The sequence below is a fragment of the Gekko japonicus genome, unplaced genomic scaffold (assembly GCF_001447785.1).
Source record: "Gekko japonicus isolate JY-2015 unplaced genomic scaffold, Gekko_japonicus_V1.1 scaffold1352, whole genome shotgun sequence".
Taxonomy (NCBI): Eukaryota; Metazoa; Chordata; class Lepidosauria; order Squamata; family Gekkonidae; genus Gekko; species Gekko japonicus.
The window spans coordinates 459,650-480,055 of record NW_015168691.1 but is presented as its reverse complement, the minus strand read 5'-3'; the positions used below and the strand labels follow the sequence as shown (position 1 = coordinate 480,055).

General features: G+C 45.6%; 1 protein-coding gene across 1 annotated transcript in view; it reads left to right on the top strand.

Moving 5' to 3' along the window:
- The window catches only part of WIF1 (WNT inhibitory factor 1), a 58,424-nt gene extending 39,251 nt beyond the window's left edge, over positions 1-19,173 (top strand). Inside the window, exons 4-10 of the mRNA XM_015415456.1 lie at positions 4,756-4,896; positions 6,181-6,276; positions 9,674-9,769; positions 13,185-13,280; positions 14,850-14,945; positions 15,214-15,309; positions 18,441-19,173. Coding sequence (XP_015270942.1) covers positions 4,756-4,896; positions 6,181-6,276; positions 9,674-9,769; positions 13,185-13,280; positions 14,850-14,945; positions 15,214-15,309; positions 18,441-18,562 — 743 coding nt within the window. The 3' untranslated portion in view covers positions 18,563-19,173. The remainder of the gene's footprint in view (positions 1-4,755; positions 4,897-6,180; positions 6,277-9,673; positions 9,770-13,184; positions 13,281-14,849; positions 14,946-15,213; positions 15,310-18,440) is intronic.
- Positions 19,174-20,406: the final 1,233 nt, after the last annotated feature.

Genomic DNA, 20,406 nt, shown 5'->3' with positions numbered 1-20,406 from the left:
CGGGAGCTTGTTCCACCAGTGTGGCACTCATGTAATACATGAGATTTTAAAGAATTTTGTTACAGAAAAATAATTTTACTTGTTACATCAGTTATACCTTAGTTATATTGTTTAATACAAAGTAATAAAGGGTAACCAAGAAAGCAACATTTGGTATGATTTCTCTTTACCAGGGTAAGCCAATTAGGGTTGCCACCCCACTGATGGGGGTGAGGGTTCTCCCACTTTTGGGGCCCCCAATCCACCAATGGCCTGTTGGCCAGTGGGGGAGTCCTGCCCCCCAAAAGCCCCATTATGCCCTATGTGCCCAGCATGATGACGTCACCTGGGTAACGTCATCACGCCAGGCATTTCACACAGGGGGCGCTCTAGCATTTGGGTTAAAACTCTATGGTGACCATAGAGGTTTTTGTTCAAATGCTGGAGCATCCCCCCCGTGATGTGCCCGGCATGATGATGTCACACCAGAAGATCCTGGGACCAGGGAGGAACACCCCCACTGGCAGCCAGTTAAGACCTGGCAACCCTAAAGTGAATTGAAAAGGGAATTGTTAAAGAAGAAAGGGTAGAGCCAAAGGGAAGGGTAGAGTCAGTGGAGGGGATAGGGCTGCCAAATGTGGGCGAGGGGGGGGGCGTGGCCATGGCCATACAAGGGAAAACTCTATGGTTTTCCCTTATATGGCCGTGGCCCCGCCCCCAGCGTGCCCAGCGTGCCTACATCACTTCCGGGTGACGTGCACGCAGTGCGTGCACGCGGTGCGTGCGCACGCATAGCCCCGACGCCGGCCGGGAGCCCCCCGCTCCCAGTGAAGACGGATTTGGCAACCCTAGGAGGGGATGTGGTGGTTACAGTAGAATGGGACTGTACCGGGGGGGTCAGTTGTACTCTGTTGCCCAGGTTCCATAAAAAATTGGAACCAGCCCTGCTCCCACACTTGTTTCTAATGCACACACCTCTGTATTTGCAGTGGTGATGAAAGCAGCATGGAGAATTCTCACCCTATAGAAGCAACTTTATATGCATATAAAAGATGCTTTCTTTCTCTGTGAAATTGTCTGTGTCATATGCTCTAATAACTAAGTATCTCCAAAAGCCCTTGTAATGTTCTTAGTACACACAGGGGGGGAAACTCACAGAAAATTACAAATAGTCAGCTTGGGTGGACTGCAACAATGAAAATGTGCTGTGAAGCATGACTGAGCAGAAAAATTGGCCAAGGTGTGTGAAAGGATCAGTTTTAATGCACAATGTGTCATATTTGTCTAATCATGTATAACCAACCTTATCTCATCAGACTCAAAGCAACAAGTAGTTAGGAGGACACAACAAGTATTCTGAAGCTTTCTTCCGTTTCAGTGAATGACCAGTTGAGATGTGCTCTGTTTCATCTAGCTTTATGCCCCACTCTTGTCAGGGAGAGATGACTTCTCCCTGTTTTAAGCAGGAGCTCTGCTAACTATCATTTTGGGAGGTCTGAATGGAATGAAGGTAGTGTTTTAATTGTAGTTCTGGTGACTGACTTCCAAGACTGCTAGTGAGATGGACAGCTTTTTCCTATGTGGCAGGCATGTGCAGATCTACCAATATACTTACACTCTGTAGTGCAGAATAAGCCCACACTAAATTAATTCATATGGCATGCAGTAGTAATCAGTAAACTGGTCTGAAATGTATGTGTATGTCAAAATGACATATTAGTAATTTAAGACTCAACAGAATGGGTTAACCCAAATGCAACTAAATGAATAGTAGTGTTTTGACAAGCTTTTTCTGTCAATGGAAACTAAAGCAGGGCTAAAGATACATGCTTTAAAAAGAATTAAGAGGCATGAATTTTACACCTATGATCATAACTTTGCCCAGGACCATCTAAGACAAGAAAATTATCATATTAAATTAATAAAAAACTGATCCATGATGAAGAATGTTTACATGATGTGTAACATATATTTGATTATCAGTTGTTTAAGACAATGAGACACCCTGAAAAATAGATTCACACCACATTAGGAGAGTATGTTGCTATAAAGTCTTAAATGTGCTGGAAGGAGAAAGAAACTAAGTAACAGATGTAGTTTTAAAGGCATGAATGAGAAGCCAGCCATGAAGAAAGCAGATAATTGTCACTATTAATCTTAAGCAATCTTCAGATGAAGCAACCACAGAACAGCATTCCAAGGCTGTAGGGTTACCAGGCCTTTCTCCTCATTAAAATATTCCAGATTTACTGCTTTTCATTGACTCTTTGTAGTTAAAAACAAAGTTTGTATTGGAAGCAGCCGTCTCCATCTATTCATTGTATATAGAACGCTTGACAAAATTTGTTATAGCTCTTTCTTTCTGGAGTCCACCCCCCCCAAGTTTTTTTTAATAAAATCATAGAAAAAGCCCTGCTGGATCAGACCAAAGGTCCATTTAATCTGACATTGTGCTTCCTGGGGTGGCCAACTAGCTATCTTGGAGGAGGCTGAAGTTGGTTCCTTATTCGCACTTCCTTATTCATTCCTTATTCGTTACTTATTCGTGTAGTCATTCAGAAACACTAGAGAGTGAGTTGGAAAGCTCTGAACCCCAAAATAAGGTCTGGACCACCACACCTCATACACCCCCACATTCACAGGACTCTCCCCTTCGAGGGGACATGATCTGTATGCTGGTCCAAAGCGCGGTTCTGGTGCCAGCTGCTCCAAAGTGCGGTGCCCCCAGGACAGTCACACTGGCAGGCACTGGGGCCAGGCTGCACCCCAAAATAATCTTTGGACCACCCCAAACGACACATCCCCACGCTCTGGGGACTGGGCCCTGCAAGGTGGCATGCAGAGATGCCCGGTCCAAACACCGATTCTGATGCCATGAGCTGCTGTTGCACCAGCTTCAGTTTGCAGGCTTCCCCCTCAGGGGAAAACTCTTTGTTTTCCCCTCAAATGGCGTCGCCCCGCCCCCAGCGTGTGACGTCACTTCCGGGTGATGCACGCGCGGGGGTGGGGTTTCCCCCGGGCCCCGATTCCACGGGAGCGGGAATCGGGGCTCGAAACCGGGGGGAATTCCGCCCCCCGGGGGGATTTGGGACCCCTACATACAATACAACAGAATACATTAATATAAAAACAACAATTAAAAGGGGCAGGAAGGAGGGATCACTGAGGGAATGCCAGATGAAACAAAAAAGTCTTCACACGAACACAGAAGATGGTAACAGAACAGGACATGAAAGTCTCAGGAGAGAATGCCAGAGTTTTGGTGTAATGACAAAGAAGGCCCTGTCCTGGGTTGTCACCTGCCTGATCTCAAAAGGTGGGGAAACCCAAAGCAATAGGCACTTGTTTTGGAGAAGACGGTGGTTTCAAAAGGGGACTGATTTCTGACACAAGTTCTTTGTGTGGAAATTGCAAGCATTTAAATAAGAGTGAAGAGTATTTACAGTGTGATCCTAACAACACTTTCCCTGCAATAAATCCCATTAAATAGACCCCAGTAGGACTCTGAGGAGACCTTTTTAGGATTGCTCACCTAATCCTTATAGTGTGGTGTTACCCTGTTCTGCTCTGCTGTCATAAGAACTAAGACAAACTTCATTAGATCAGACCAAGGTTGCAGAATGCCGGCCAGGCTAATGTCTCTAGGAAGCTCACAAGCAATGTCTTTATAATCCCACTTTTCTCTCTAAAGAGGCTTAGAGCATTGTTCTCCCCTCCTCCATTTTATCCACACAATAATCTTGTAAGGTAGGTGAGGCTGAGTGACTGGCCCAAAGTCACCTTCTGTGGCAGAGCAGTGATTAGAACCCGGGTCTCCCAAGTCTTAGTCTGACGCTCTAACCATTGCACCATGCTGGCTCTCTGGAAAACAAGGTGTAAGTATGATGGCAACAACTTTCCATCTTCCCGCCCTATTTATCACCAGCATCTGCATTAGAAAGAAGGAAGGATAGGTCTGTCCAGGGGTCATTTCCTGCAGGAGCGAAAAGGAGCGGAGCTCCGGCAGTAAAGAGCCCAGGGAATGGGCACATGCAACAAGCCCCACCCCCTGCTCCCAGCAGCCCTCAGTCAGAGCAAGAAGCAGCCAGGTAAATTGCAGAGCCCCCCCCCCATCCCCTGGGTCCAAAACAGTCCAGTGGCACCTTTAAGACCAAGTTTTATTCAGGTACAAGCTCTCCCTCCTCTGCGAGGACAGATCTGCACGTTCCCCCCCCCCATAGCTAGCATTCCAAAACACTCCAGTGGAGTCTGAGCGGTGGGTGTTGCCTTCTGACACACTTCTGGTGATGTCAGGGGGTGTGGCATATGCAAATAAGTTATGTTAATGAGTTGTGCTAATGAGCTCCTGCACCTCTTTTTCTACAAAATGACCCCTGGGTCTGTCAGTAGCTATGAGAAAATCCAGAGGTAGTACAGTGCTGAATAAAAGGCACTGGGGGCACACAGAGGAAAAGATGTGGCCTGTGCACCTTGCTTGCGCACTTCCTACCTGAACACTGGTAGAAATGGGATACTAGGGCAGATCAACCTTGGGCTCATATGTGTTCTTAAGGACTGTCTTGTGATGGATGCCGGCAAAATGTGTTCACTGAAATAAATAAGACAACACTGCATTGGGAGTGTAACTATAGTTTGCAGTAGAATTGGATTGTCTTGTTCTCTGCACAGTGATTGTTTTTCCTAGACGAATATAAATTGCATCTCTGGTCATTAAGAAGTTTGCATTTGACTTTACTAACATCTGCACCCCTCCCCCTCCCCACCCTTCCTTTTTAGTTGTTCAGGTCGGATTTCCTTGTCTTGGGAAGCAAGATGGAGTGGCAGCATTTGAAGTTACAGTGATTATAATGAACTCAGAAGGCAACATCATACTCCAGACACCACAGAATGCCATCTTCTTTAAAACATGTCAGCAAGGTATCCAGAACTGAAATATTTATCTTGTCATATTTAGGGAGGATCAACAGATTATGTACCTGTTCAGACGCAAAACACAGGAAAAGCCAAGAGATTGCGACTAAACATAGTATTGGTACACTATGCAAAACTGGCTTCCCTAATCTTATCCAAATACTATTAATCAATCTGAATATCATACTTTTCCAAGGGGATATAATCAGTGTTAAAAGTGTTGCCTATTAAATCATTATCAGACATAACTCCCAAATCAGATAAGATATAAGCCACTTTAAAACTATTTTCAAGAATAGAATTTTTCTTCAGTGTACTACCCTGAATTTACTAGTGCTAGTGACCCTGGATTTTATAGGTTTCTGTTGTAAGTCTCAGTTGATAGATTTTCTTGCAGTCTAGCTTGTTCCTATGCTTTTGGTTAGTATTGCCAACATCTAGGGTTGCCAAGTCGTATCTCGTCCTGAAGCGGGGAACTCCTGGGTCGATCCTGGAGCACCATAGAGTTTTCCCTTGGATGACCGTGGCCCCTCCCCCAGTATGCCCGACGTGGTCGCGTCACTTCCTGGTGACGTGCACGTTGGGGTGGAGTTCCCCTCGGGGCCCGATCCGGCGGTGGCGGGGAACGGGCCTTTGGAGCGGGGGTTTCGCCGCCCCCGGGGGGACTTGGCAAGCCTACCAACATCCAGGTGGTGGCTGGAAATCTCCTGGGATTAGAACTGATCTCTAGGCAACAGAGATCAGTTCCCCTGGAGAAAATGGCTGTTTTGGAAGGTGGACTGTATGGTATTATAGCCTGCTGGAGTACCTCCCCTCCCTAAACCCCACCCTCCCCCAGACTCCATCCCCAAATCTCCAGGAATTTCCCAACCCAAAGCTGGCATCCCTATCTTTGGTTCAAATTCAAGTTACTGAAGAATAACTTCAGTGTACTGCCCTGGATTAGTTGTAACTAAGTCCCATTGAAAGCAGTGTGTTTACTAACTTGTTGGATTGGTTTTAATCAGGGGCAAAAAGTGTTGGGCTGATGCATCAGACTTTTTGGGAAACTATTGGTTATATATGGTTTAAATATTTCAACACTATAAGGAAAAGAATATTCTTACACATTTTTCCTGAGCATGTCAGTCAACATGCACTACCCCTGTCAATCATGTGTACAGTGCAGTTTGCAGCTAATATTTTTCATTACTATATTATCAGTAGGATCTGATGCTCTCACTCAAGGGCAAATCACAAAATGGTTCACAGCACATGCAGTTATTTCAATCTGTATTATTTGGTTTCAAGCTGAATGTCCCGGTGGCTGCAGAAATGGAGGTTTTTGCAATGAAAGGCATGTATGCGAGTGTCCAGATGGATTTTACGGGCCTCACTGTGAAAAAGGTAATCAAAATGGTTTCTTCATTATTGTTGTTGTTGTTGTTGTTATTTTAATTAATTTATACCCCGCCCTATCCCACGAGTGGGATTTAATTTATACCCCACCCTATCCCACAAGTTATGCCCTTTATTTATATTGCAAGAACAGCCAGACTGTCTCTGCCTTTCAAAATACTGTTTAGTGGAAATGTTCATATGTTGCTAGGATGCTTCCAAAAATCAAATCTAAAGACATAAGTAAAATAGTTTATGAGCTGTGGCTTCTAAGAAAGCATGGACTGTTTACAGAAAAGATAATGTTGTCTCTAGTGAAGGATTTAAAGCATGAAATCTAGTTGATCAACAACTGAATGCAAGTCCATCTGGCAAAACTTTAAGTAGAATGCTGTTGCTAATGAAAAGCTATAAGACAAAATACTACTCTACTATTATTTTTACAGAAGTGACATCAGCGTGTCAGTGTCTTCAGGGTTGACACTCTGCTTTTTGGGCAAAACTCTGTGGTAAAAAATGGCCTGAAACCATAGAGTTTTGCCAAAAAAGCAGAATGTCGCCCCCCCCCATGTCACCAACACGCTGACATCACTTCTGGGTGACGTCAGTGTGTCACATGCAGTGGGAGGAACTTCCTCCCACCAGCCAGCTGGATGGCGGTGGACAGGAGCCCGTAAAAGAGGGGTATCCCCCACCCCAACCTGGGGACTGGTATCCCTACTGGTATCTCCAGTTAAAAGATCTGGCAGTGGGTGATGTGAAAGATCTCTACTTGAGACCTTGGAGAGCTGCTGCCGGTCTGAGTAGACAATACTGACTTTGATGGACCAGTGATCTGATTCATTATGTGTCTTTGAAAGCAGAGATGAAAAGGTTCCAGGTTCATTTCCTAGCATCTCCAGTTAAACAGATCAGACGGAAGGTGATGTGAAAGACCACTGTCTGTGAGCCCAGAGGGCCACAGCCTATCAGAGTTGACAGTACTGGCCTTGAAAAATCAGTGGTGAGACTCAGTATAAGGCATTTCATGTGCTATGAGTAAAAAAGAAGAAAATGTCCCAGGGAATACATACTTTGAAACTGGTCCAGTCCAATGTTCCGATGGTGTGTCCTAACAATATTTACCCAGAAGAATGTAAGACAACCCCCCCCCCTATTCAAAAAATACAGTTATGCATTGAAACAAGACAATGGCTGGGGGAGTGTGCTTATCTCTGTCTGGCACTAGCCAGAAGGCACGGGGCTGATGGGGGGGGGGGGCAGCACCAACCAGCTGTCTTGCCAGGCTGCTTTCAGCCCAAGTAGATGGATGGTGAGCTCTCCACCTCTGCATCTTCTGGCAGCAGCCAGTAGGCATGGGGGACAGATGGCAGGCCCAACAGCAGGCATGAGGGACTGGAAGCAGCCCAGCTGATAGGGTAACCCTAGCATTGGGGTCACAATAGTAGCCTCCTGCCACTTAAGCAGAGCCTAATACGCAAATGGAAGGTGCCCCCTTCTTTGTAGAGTGGGGGGGGGTTAAATACAGCATCTTCCTTTTGGATAAACAGATTTTACTGTATCTGGGCATTTGATAAGGTCGAGCATTTGCTGGGGCCTCCAAGACCCACCCCCAAGACCCACTCCAAGACCCTGCCAACCTAGCAGTTCGAAAGCAAGAAATTGCAAGTAGATAAATAGGTACCACTTCGGTGGGAAGGTAACAGCGTTACGTGCGCCTTGGTGTTTAGTCATGCCGGCCACATGACCACGGAAACGTCTTCGGACAGCGCTGGCTCTTCGGCTTTGAAATGGAGATGAGCACCGCAACCCTAGAGTCGGACTCGACTGGCTTTCGAGCAAGGGAACCTTTACCTTTACCTTTACCAAGACCCACAGAGGGATTACTGCTCAGTGGTGTCTCTACTCTTCTCATTTTATGTGGAGCACCTCAGGAGGTAAGAGAATCCTCCATTTGTGTGCCCCAGCTCTTCCAGGTTAAGGGAACGCATTAAGAGTGTTTTGCTCAAGACTCTCCAAAATCTTGCAACTAGCATTACATTATTGTAGTTACATTATATCACATAACAATCTTAATGAGTCTATGAGCAATCTAATACTGTGTTCAGGGCCGGCTCCAGGTTTTTTGCACACTAGGCAAGGCTACCTTCTGGTGCCCCCCCCCCCCCCGGTGTGCCCACCAATTTTCAAACATAAATGCATTTTAGGAAGAACCCTTTAGGAGTTCAAAAGCCCCAGTGTCTTTTGCTCCTGATCTGGTTCTACAGTAACAATTAGCACAGTAATACAATCAATAAACATAAAAACACCAATGAATCAATAACAGAGTCATTAACAAAGACAGGAGTTCCTGGCTTCCTCCAGTGTCTGGAGTCTAAACAGGGTTGCCAACTCGGAGTTAGAAAATTTCCTGGGGACTGCGGAAGGGGGAGGGAGTCTGGCGAAGGCAGAGTTTGGGGAGGAGGCAGCTCAGCTGAGTCCAATGCATGCCTTTCCTCAAGGAGATCTGATCTCTGTAATGCCGGGGTCCCACCTGCAGGCTGGCAACCCAAGCCCTCCGTTCTGCAAAGCTGCTCCTTGACCGTGGGGAGCTGCCAGCGTCGGTTGCGTGTGCCCGACCCGGCCTTCACCACCTCTGTCCCCGTTCCTGCTTTAAGCCCGGGGGTTGGTCTGGCAATCCCACCTGGCCTGGCTCAGGGCCCTGCTCCGGTGGGGCCCTGGAGGTCCAGGGGCGGGGTGGCCGCCAGGTAGGGCTGGCTCGGGCAGGTGGAGGGAGGCGGCGCAGGTAGAGCCAAGGGCGGCGGGCAGAGCACAGGTGCCCTGGATCCTGCTGGCCAGTGGAAGAAGGTGGTGGGGTGGCAAAGGCAGGCGCGCCAGGAGTCCCCCCCCCGGGGGGCACGGGGGCAAGAGGGCGTCCTGTGATTGCTAAGCGAAGTGCCTCCACTGGCGGCCACAGGTAGGACCGTCTCCAGGCTGCTTCCCATGGTGCCTTCGGCTCCCCATGGGCAAGCCGGTCACCTTCCCAGAAAGGGGAGGGAGAGAGGGGGGGTGGCAGGCTGGGGAGGCACCCCCTCTTAAGGGGTCACTCTAGGCCACTGCCTAAAAATTGTCTATGATGGGCCAGCCCTGACTGTGTTTCTGAAGCAATATGAGGTTCAAAAGGCATTTACAGACCCAGCTTGAGCCAAATCATGGGTAGTGGCTTGTGCATGCCACCAGATTTGTGGCACTGCCAATGAATCAGCTGTTCTGTTTGTACAAGACATGTAATTACTTATCTTAACAAGACAAAACTGTGAGCAACAATATGTTTTAAGCTTCAGTGCTTTTTCCTCTAGTCAGTCCTGATTTTTTTTAAATGTTCCCTAAATTCACTTGATGTCCCCTGTCCATTTCCTTCCATCAGCTCTGTGCACACCACACTGCATGAATGGGGGACTCTGTGTCATGCCTGGATTGTGCATCTGCCCACCTGGCTTCAATGGCATCAACTGTGATAAAGGTACGCTGAAAAGAATGATGATTAGAAATCCAAGCTGAAACTGATTAGATCAGAGACTAAGCCACCAAAGCCTTAAATTGCAAATTAAAAATAGAGCCCCGGCTAACTGATGGAGTTGTAATCAACCAAGATCTCTTGAAAAGCACACCACTGCAGGCTGCACAGATTTGCCACTTTCTCATACCAAATTTAATGGGGGAAAGCACCTTTGCTGGTTTTTCCCCCCCATTCCGGCCCACAATTAACACCTATTTTGTGTTTTAACATGACAACATTATAGTTTTTCTTTGGCCAATAAGAACCACAAGTACCTGCCAAATGCTGAAAACTCATATTTTGAGTTCATGAGAGAAGGGCATGAAGAGCAGGATCATGCCCACCATCTTTGCTCCCAGCCTCCACGGACTCAGTAAAAGCTGTGACAAGGCAGGTTTCCTGATTGTGGGCAGAGGTCATTTCGGGGGGGATCGCGGGGGGTCGCAGTTCCCCCGGGTGAGGTACGGGGGCGGGGCACATGACGAAGCCCCACCCCCTGCTTCCGGCCGCCCCGCTTCCGGCCCTCATTCAGCCAGGAGGAGGCAGGAGAAGAGGGAGGGTAAGTTGCTTCCTCCCTGCCTCTCCCCACCCCTGCCTGCCTAGGGCCAGGGAGGGCCTTCGCGGGGCTTCCTTGCACTCCCGCCGGCCTTGCAGGTCCACCGCCGGGCCCCTCATGGGGCTCGGCGGTGGAACTGCAATGCCGGCGGCGGCAGCTGGGACCATTGGGGACGGGGTGTGTGGCCTTATGACACACTTCCGGTGATGTCAGGGGCTGTGGCATATGCTAATGAGTTATGCTAATGAGTTCCCCTAGCTCTTTTTCTACTAAACGACCCCTGATTGTGGGTACAAAGCCTACATGCAGTGGTGCTTTCATAACTTTCTCTGAACACACAGAGCTTGAAGTGAGCAGTCCTACAGGAGCAATCCTGCTCTATCTTGTCCCATACATTCAGGGCATATTATTTCATTGAGAGAGCAGGGCTTAAATAAGTAAGTTTGGATGTTCAATAGTATGGGCTGGATGAGAACATCTTAATTTCAGAAGCCATTTTAACTCTGGCTTATTATTGTAATGAATATTCTTGTACATAACTTGATGGGAAACAAAGATAGGGTTAGATCCTGCCAAAAATCTCCAGTGACTAAAGGATTTTTGTCAGAAGAGCATGACTTCTCTACCTCCACCCAATTTGCTGCAGTCCCAAATGCCCCCTGAAATGCTGCTTCTGAAGGACAGGGGACCCAAGGGACAGCAAGAAGTAGAAGGCCCACTGTGGGGAGGGGGTGATCAGCGAAAATTGGTGGGATCCAACCAATGCACCCTCTAAGCTGTGGAGTCTTGTGAGCAAAAATTCTACTTTGTGAGCTATTGGCATTAAAGTTGTGAGCGAACGATTTGGCTGATGCATAAGTTAGTCTGGAGCATTCCCTCCTGAACTAAGAAAAATGTGTGAGCCAGGGGCTAAAAAACTGTGAGCTAGCTCACACTAACTCAGTTTAAGGGGAACACTGGATCCAACTCATAGCCTCTCCTGTTATAATGAATGGTAGACTAAATGACCATCAAAGTAACATCTAGGGAAGAGACATTTTCCCAGCAGCAGGAAAGGGGAAGGGGACTGGTTCCCTCTCTCCCTTTCTCTCTATACTCCTTCCAGCTCTTTATACTCCTTCCAGGTGGGGGTGAAGGATCCCCCTATTTTGAGGGCTCCCCCAGATGCCAGCCCAACAGTCATCCATGGCCCCCCTTGAAAAGAGTGGGGGCCACGCACGGCTGTTCCGCAAGCCACAAATCTGCAGCTTGCAGGGCAGATGTGCAGGGCACTTGCTCTTTTCAAGCAGGGACCATGCATGCCTGCCCTGCAAGCCACGAATTCACAGCTTGTGGGGCAGGCGAGTGCAGGTTCCCTTTAAATGGTTGGGGGAAGGTTCCCTTTAAATGGTTGGGGGAAGGTTCCCTTTAAATGGTTGGGGGAAAGCGGGGGTGGGTGGATCATTGCACACGTGGTGCTGCATCCCCAATGTGATGATGTCACTTTGCATGACATCATCACATTGGGGAGAGCTCTGCCCAGACTGCCCCGAAATCCCCCCACTGGGGAGAAGATGGGACATGGCAATCCTGTCTAGAGCCAAGGCTCTTCTCCCATCTCCACTCAGTCCCTATGCTCTGCTTCCTGCTTCTGTTTGCCTATGTTGGTCCTGTAAGGTCACACAAGGGATAGGAATAGTCACAATTTCCCAGTGTGAAAGTAGAGTTCTTACAGGAACACAGCCCTGCATCTATTCGGTGACATACTGTCAATTTGCACTGAAAAGACCAAGCCAGTGCAGCATAGTTGATTCCCTGCACAAATAGAGCAATAACCTTAAAATGTGCTCAAAGGATTCTGGGACAGCATGCACTCTGAGTGACCATTTCATGTTGTCAGCCCTGGCCGGAACTCAGCATCAGTCTCACATAGGTGAGATCCAGGAATTATCTTTATCTGCTCTCACAACTGGGCTTTGAGTGAACACAGAGTTCTCCTGTCTGAAACGCTACTCCATTCAGTTCAGTAGAAATGGCAGTTCTTTGCACATAAAGAGATGCTGGAATTCTGGGAATATATTGGATCCTATGGAGGAATATACAGCAGAACATTGCCTTGGTAGCCTTTGGCTGAATTTGTTTATGAGACCCAAAATTTGTTGTGCCCTATCAAAACTATACCATATTCTTTCTTAAGTATCTATACAGGATCAAATACAGGCTGGCACCCATGTAGTTTGTAAGCAGCTTCAAAAGCATTTAACTGAGAGTAGTCACGGCAAACCACCTCTGTTCATCTCTTGCCTTCAGGGGTCATTTCGTAGAAAAAGAGGTGCAGGAGCTCATTAGCATAACTCATTAGCATAACTCATTTGCATATGCCACACCCCCTGACATCACCAGAAGTGTGTCAGAAGGCAACACCCACTGCTCAGGCTCCACTGGACTGTTTTGGATTGCTAGCTATGGGGGGGGGGGAGTGCAGATCTGTCCTCACAGAGGAGGGAGAGCTTATACCTGAATAAAACTTGGTCTTAAAGGTGCCATTGGACTTTTTTGGACTGGGGGGGCGGGGCAAGCTCTGCAACTTACCTGGCTGCTTCTTGCTCTGACTGAGGGCTGCTGGGAGCAGGGGTTGGGGCTTGTTGCATGTGCCCGCCCCCTGGGCTCTTTACTGCCAGAGCTGTGCTCCTGCAGGAAATGACCCCTGCTTGCCTTGAAAACCCTGCAGGGTTGCCATAAGTCAGCTGTGACTTGACGGCACTTTCAACCACCACCAGTAGGGGGTACCCATTTTTAAAACAAATACGTACTCATGTTAATATTTTGTTTTGTCTCCCTCAGCAAACTGCACAACAACCTGCTTCAATGGAGGAACATGCATTTATCCTGGAAAATGTATTTGTCCTGCAGGATTTGAGGGGGATCAGTGTGAAATTAGTGAGTTCCTGTTTTAAATCATTATACTAAACCAAAAGCATTTTGCTTGAAGTCCCTAAAGCACAAGGTTATTCGTGGCCAAAATAAGTCTTAGCACAGGGCTACCCAGTGATTACTGTGCTTATTGTACTTTGAACCATGCAGCAGGAGTTGTGGCAAGATGACAAATAGGTGCATTTAGTCAACTACTGTATGAATCCCATATTGTCAAGAATGAATGATTCAGCCATGTGATTACGAAACAGAGAAAAAAGGAACACAAAAGGAACACATTCTACAGTTCAGTGAGAAGTAATTTACAAGGCAGTCCCAAACATAAGAACATAAGAACATAAGAGACGCCAATGTTGGATCAGGCCAAAGGCCCATCCAGTCCAACACTCTGTGTCACACAGTGGCCAGAAATACCAGTGCCATCAGGAGGTCCACCAGTGGGGCCAGGACATTAGAAGCCATCCCACTGTTGACCCCCCCAAGCACCAAGAAGACAGAGCATCACTTGCCCCAGAGCCCCTATCTATACCTTGTGGCTAATGGCCACTGATACACCTTTCTAAATCCACATGAAGCTGAAGTTGCCATCAAGTTCAGGCTATCCAGGTTCTCGGGCAGAGGTCTTTCACATCACCCACCACCTGGTCTTTTCAATTGGAGATGCCAGGAACTGAGTCTGGGCCCTTCTGCATGCCAAGCTGATGCTCTACCACTGAGCCATGGCTCCTCCCCAGAAGTCAATAGGCTTAGAAGGGTGTAACTCTGTTTAGTTGCAAGTTTCTATAACATTAGCCACCTCAGTCCACAGCAGCAAGAAATCATGAGAGTAATGAAGTTCTTTTATGAGCTGACTGACTACATGTTTACAAGCAAATGTATATAACAGAGTTCTGGGGCAAGATGTTTTGTTTTTTAAAGAAAACCACTTAGTAAGGAATTGATTTTGAGTAAAAGGGTTGACTCTCTCCATTCCCCTGGAGCTGCTTTTCTTTAAGACAACCTGGCACGAGGCTTTTGTTACACATGTTTGGGTGTAACGTGTCGTCTGCTCCAGTGTTCCCTCTAAGCTGAACTGGTATGAGCTAGCTCACAGTTTTTTAGCCTCCGGCTCACACATTTTGGTCTTAGCTCAGGAAGGATGGCTCCAGAGCAAACTAACCGATGCAGCAGCCAAATCGCTCGCTCACAACTTTAAGGCCAGTAGTTCACAAAGTAGCATTTCTGCTCACAAGACTCCACAGCTTAGAGGGAGCATTGGTCTGCTCCTTAGAATTCTTGACCTGAATACAAAGGGTATTATGTACCCAGTGAGTTCTGAAACATCTTTGAACAACAGCCCTCTCCATGACAGTTTTCTAAGTGATGGGTTGGGGGGTGTATGTCTTACAAGACAGCTTACAGGCTATCCGACTGTACCTACTCTGTGGTTGGGAAGTCCAGTTTTATTGACCATAGTGGCATCCATATCACTTGTGTATCGCAGTCCTCATACTATTGTCCTGTAATTACTCCAGTTCTGGTGGTATTGGCCTGGTTTTCATTTAAGATGTTAAAAGCACTGTTCTCTGTTTCCAGGCAAATGCCATCAGCCATGTCGAAATGGCGGTAAATGTACTGGGAAAAATAAATGCAAGTGCTCCAAGGGCTACCAAGGAGATCTTTGTTCGAAGCGTAAGTGCCACATTCACGTTATGTCTCTCCCCCCCCCCCCAAGATTTCATTTCAGTTTATTTGTTTTTAAAATCTAGTCCACACTGTAAAACAGAAGTACTTTGCACTTCACACACGAATCAAGCTTTTCTAAAGCTATTCTATGGTGTTACATCCACACAAAAGATGTAGGTGTCCATGTTGTAGATTTGCTTTTATATATAAATAAATATATTGACCCCTCAACAGAAAGTTGGTTTGGCTATTAAAAATAGATATTTTCTTTCAGCTGTTTGTGAACCTGGTTGTGGATTATATGGGGCCTGTACTGAACCCAACAAGTGCCAATGTCAGGATGGATGGCATGGAAGGTATTGCAATAAAAGTAAGTGGAATTTTTAAAAAATCTGATTCTTGAATCTATAAATATACAATGGGGCAATAATAATAATAATCATAATCATCATCATATGGCATTGGGTATAGAATAGCCAGGAGATCCTAAGATTGGCTGGCAGCCAGAAGTTCTAGCTCTTTTAGAGTTATGCACCACTAGGTGATGAGCTGGACTCGTTTTTTAAGGCAAGAGACATTTCAGAGGTGGTTTGCCATTGCCTGCCTCTGCGTCACAACCCTGGTAATCCTTGAAGGTTTTCCTTTCAAATACTAGCCAAGGCTGACCCTGCTTAGCTTCCAAGATCTGACAGGATTGGGCTAAGTCTAGGCTATCCAGGTCAGGGCTACAATGAGGTAATAGCTTGAGATAATGGAGGCACAATGACATTCCTTCCCATCTGGCTGCTGAAATTCCATCAGACTATTAGGTGCAGAAGCATATTCATTGCGAATGTTGCATGGAAGGGATACCTGCCCATTCACCCTCTCCAAACAATTATTTTGAAAGCAACAGCATTGTACAAAGTCTGTATGCCACATCTGGCAATGGTGACCTCTACTCGCAGGATAACATGAACCCACACTGCTGTGAAATATTAGATATCCAGGTTCAACTTGCAGCACTAGCTCTGTGCCACAGCATGTGAGATTGTTTGGAGCAACTTACTTAATACTCCACATGGTGTTTGGATTATTAAGATCTTCCACTTACTCAGTACAAAATATTTCCTCAAAACCCACTCCCTGGAATTTATGAGACTGGACTACTTTAGACTTTGTAAATTTAAGTATTTATGTGGGTCAGTGGAAGTGACTTTGGCCTTACTGTTACAATGGCACTAACCAGGATTCTGCTTCAGCATTTTGATAACCATTCAAATGTAAGGAAGGGGAAAGGGAACCTCCTTTAAGAAGCTCTTTGCAAATAACCTGACACTATTTTTGATGGCTGCATGACCACTGATGTGCCTTCATCCCTTCACATAATACATAATAAAACAGCCGTCTTCTGTTTATTTAGTGAAAAATCTCTTTACCACATCTTCAACAAGATTGCCCATAGCAGCCTCCAAATTAAAACAGTAGTACAATAGCAAGTGAAAACAATAAAATAACACAGTACAAAGACCAATAAAGGCAGCATGGACAGCATAACACTTAATGATCGTGCAAAATGGAAGTGCTGTTGGTGAGCATAAGGACTAACCTGAGAATTGAGGTGTCTCCCATTCTGGATGGGGTTGCTCTCCCACAAAGGAGCAAGTCTATAGTTTGGGGGTGACACTGGACCCAGCCATACTTCTGGAGAAGCAGGTGGCAGCTGTAATTGGGAATACCTTTTACCAGCTTTTGGTTACCCAGCTGTGGCCTTTCCTGTACAGAAAAAAAAATCAAGCCACCGTGGGGCATGCCCTGATGACATCTAGATTTGATTACTGCAATGCACTCTACTTGGGGCTGCCCTTGACAGGTGTTCAGAAACTTCAGTTTGTCCAGAATGTTGCTGCCACAATGTTGACTGAAGTGGGTCATAGGGACCATATCATGCCAGTCTTGGTTCATCTTCACAGACTCCCAGTTTGTTCCTGGGAGCAAGTCAAGGTGCTGGCGTTGACCTCCAAAGCCTTATATGGACTGGTGCCAGCAAAACGTAAGGACCACCCACTCCCATACAAACATATCTAATCACTACAGTCATCTTCTGAGGTCTTGCTTTGGGTCCTCCTCTTTTACGTTCAGGCAGGTGACAACCCAAGAGATGGTCTTTTGGTCATGGCACCAAGGTTTTGGAACTGTGTCCCCAGGGTATTCATCTGTCCCCTTCTATCACTGTCTTACACCAGAAGGTGAAGACATTGTCCGGCATTCCATCAAGAATCCCTCCTCCCTGCCCTATATTTCAAAGTAATTTTTCTCTGTTTTTATATGTGTGTGTATTTTAGTTTTGGTTTTTAATTCATTTTATTATGTGTTTTCATACTGCTCTGTTTTTAGTTGTTAGCTCTCTTGTTGCCCCTGATTGGGCTGAAAAATGGGATATTGATATTTAAAAAAATAAAATAAATCCGTATGACAACCTAAAAAACAGGCAGCAAGATAAAATCATCAGACATATAAGCCAATAATATGAATAAAAGAGCAGGCAGAAACCCTAGTCAGGGGTGTAGGGACAGAGCATTATTCATCAAGGGATCTATGGGTGCTGTCCAATACATCTGTTGTTGCAGATTGAACCTGGAATACTACAAAAACTGGCCAAACCAGATTGACCAGATAACCTGGTGGGATGCACAAAATTAACACTATCAATTATGATAGCCCTACTATATAATCTCCACCAGTGCCATTCTAAGGAGGTCTACTCCAAATCCTTATCAGGTCTATTCAATCAGGATTACTTCTAGAAAAGTGTTTTTAGGATTGCACAAGAAGTCTATGAAAAGTTATTGGGTTGAGCCTATGATCCCCTTCCACTAAATGAAAAAACTTGTTCTAGCAGAGGACGCTTTCCCTGTCAGAAGAAAGCTTCCTCATTTAGTGGAATAGAGTCATAGGATAGAGCCCATTGTCTACATACAGACCATCTCAGCATTGCATCTATTACTACACATCACAAGCCTTTAGAATGGGTACCAGTAAGTAATCTGAATGTTTGTCTCATAAAGTCTCTTGTTAAGAGAAATTGTGAGGTCAATACTAATTGAATTTTTTCCTGTAGCGTACGAATATTTTACTAGATCACAAGTCCCCAAATCCTTTAAAAAGCAAGAAACCAGAACACGGCAAGAGTTGTAACCGACAATGTGTTGAAGCATTTAAAAGGCTTGTTTAATGTGCCCGAATGCACTCGGGAAATGGTCAAGCAAAAGTGACTGAGTGATTCAGCTCTTGACTAGCAGTGATCTACTACTGAATGCTAGATCCAGAAATGTCATAGGAAATGTCATATTTTCAAAATGAAAACTGAATCACCCAGCACTGCCTTGGATGGTGCCAGGGCTTGTACAGTCCCTTGCTGCATTCAAGGACAGAAAACTCTTTCTATGTGAAATATTAACAGTGAAAAACAGCAGGTCTGCATCTGTGGTTTCTTTACTCTTCAACTGGATCATTTTTCAGGGTACGGAGCCAACCTCGCAAATGCCCTGAGGCCAACAGGCACCAAGCACAGGCAGCACACACCTTCACCTAAAAGGGCCGAAGAGAGGCAAACGCCACCCGAATCCAATTATATCTGGTGAACTCCAACATCTGAAACGTTTTAGGTTACACAAAGTTCATTGCCTTCATTAACCTTTCATGTGTTGAATGTTAAAATGCTGTTCATTACATTTTAAGATTACTGGCCTGAATTTTACTAGCTTCATTATAAACCACTGAGTTGATAGTTGCTATTTCTTTTTAAGTTTTACTTCGCCTAGCACAGTTATATAGGCTTCTTATTTTCAGTGCTTTTGATTGGCTTCTTTTTGTTCTTTATTTCAACTCTTTAGCATGTTAAATTTTTCTGCAGTTCACTCCTTGGAACAAATTGACAAACCCAAAAAATGGAGGGAGGGTTAAAAAAAAATGCTGGCCTGGAATATACAAGTTTTGCCTGATTGTGCTGAGGTAGCTTAAGCAAAATAGAACATTTAATTTGGGGGCACAGTGGATTTTTAAAACATATTTTGTTTGATAAAACAAAACGTTTTCTAATTTAAAACCAGTTCCCATTTCTACTGCATTCTCTATTATAATAAAATGTGGTTGTGGCACTGAAACAATATAATATATTGGAAACAAAGTGGAACTATGAAGTATGAACACAGCCTTTGCATTGGCTTATAGCAATATAATATATTGTACACAAAACAGCTCTTATGTAATAAAACATTTTTATACTGATTGTTATGTATGAAATAAAGATGCTGCTTTAGTTTTTGTGTGTGGAGACATATGACAATGTATCGAAAGAATCTCATTACTGGGCTGATCTTGGCTCCACTGTGACGAGGAGCACATTCAATACGTCATAGGCACAAGGGGACATTGTCCCAATGCCAGGGGAACCAAAACAACCCACTTGGACCAGTGTAACGAATACCTTGGTCACTCCTTTCATTACTCTTTCTGAGCTCCTGCAAATCCCATAAGGGCACCACCGGGACTTTTTGTGGGATGGCAAGAAACTAGAGGATGAATTTATTACTTGTGTAGTACTGAAAGGATCATCCTTTGCTCTCGTACTAGTAAATCCATGTAGTGATCTTTTTTAAAAAGTAGCATATGTATATGGAATACAGAGCAGAGCAGAGTACCGCATATGAGTGAAGAAGACCACAGATTCAAACTTCTTTTCTATAAGAAATGAAAAGGTAATCTCCACCGTCTCTTAGGCTTGTATCCACCAGAGCTTTTTTGGTGGCAGAAGGATTTCTTCCCACAAAGTGAGACTTTTTCAGCTCCTCCATCATCCTGCTCCCCCAGTGCTGCTCCTGAAGGATGGGGAACTCTCAGGAACAGCATTTTGAAAGGAATCTTGGGCTGCATGGGGAATGGAGGGGGGAAGAAAATCACCCTCCACTGGCAGAAATACCTCTACCCATGGAAGAACACTGGTGGACCCAAGCCCTAATATAAAAGAGTTCCTAGGTTCGACCCCTAGCATTTCCAGTTTAAAGGACCAGGTAGTAGGTGATGTGAAAGACTTCCTTCCACCTGAGTCCACGGAGAGTCATTGCCAGGCTGAGTAGACAATACTGACTTTGATGGACCAGTGGTCTGATTCAGTGTAAGGCAGCTTCATGCACCCATGTGTCCAGGAACATTTCCAAGCCTTATTCCATTTTGGTCCTCTGGGGCATCTGGGCACTTGGTGGTCATCCTAAGCCACTGTCTCAAGTCCACCCAACTCTGTGGGGGTTTTCTGCACTTTTCCTTCAGTACACTTCCAACAGCCAGTCAATTTTGGAAATTCCCACCAAGAGGACCAGCGTTCCTAGCTTCTCTTCTGCATTGTCATTTAAAGGCTCTGCCTGGTGCTTGCATCTCCCACTATCCCTAAATGTGTCACAGTGTATGATGCTATAGTGCCAATGTGCTA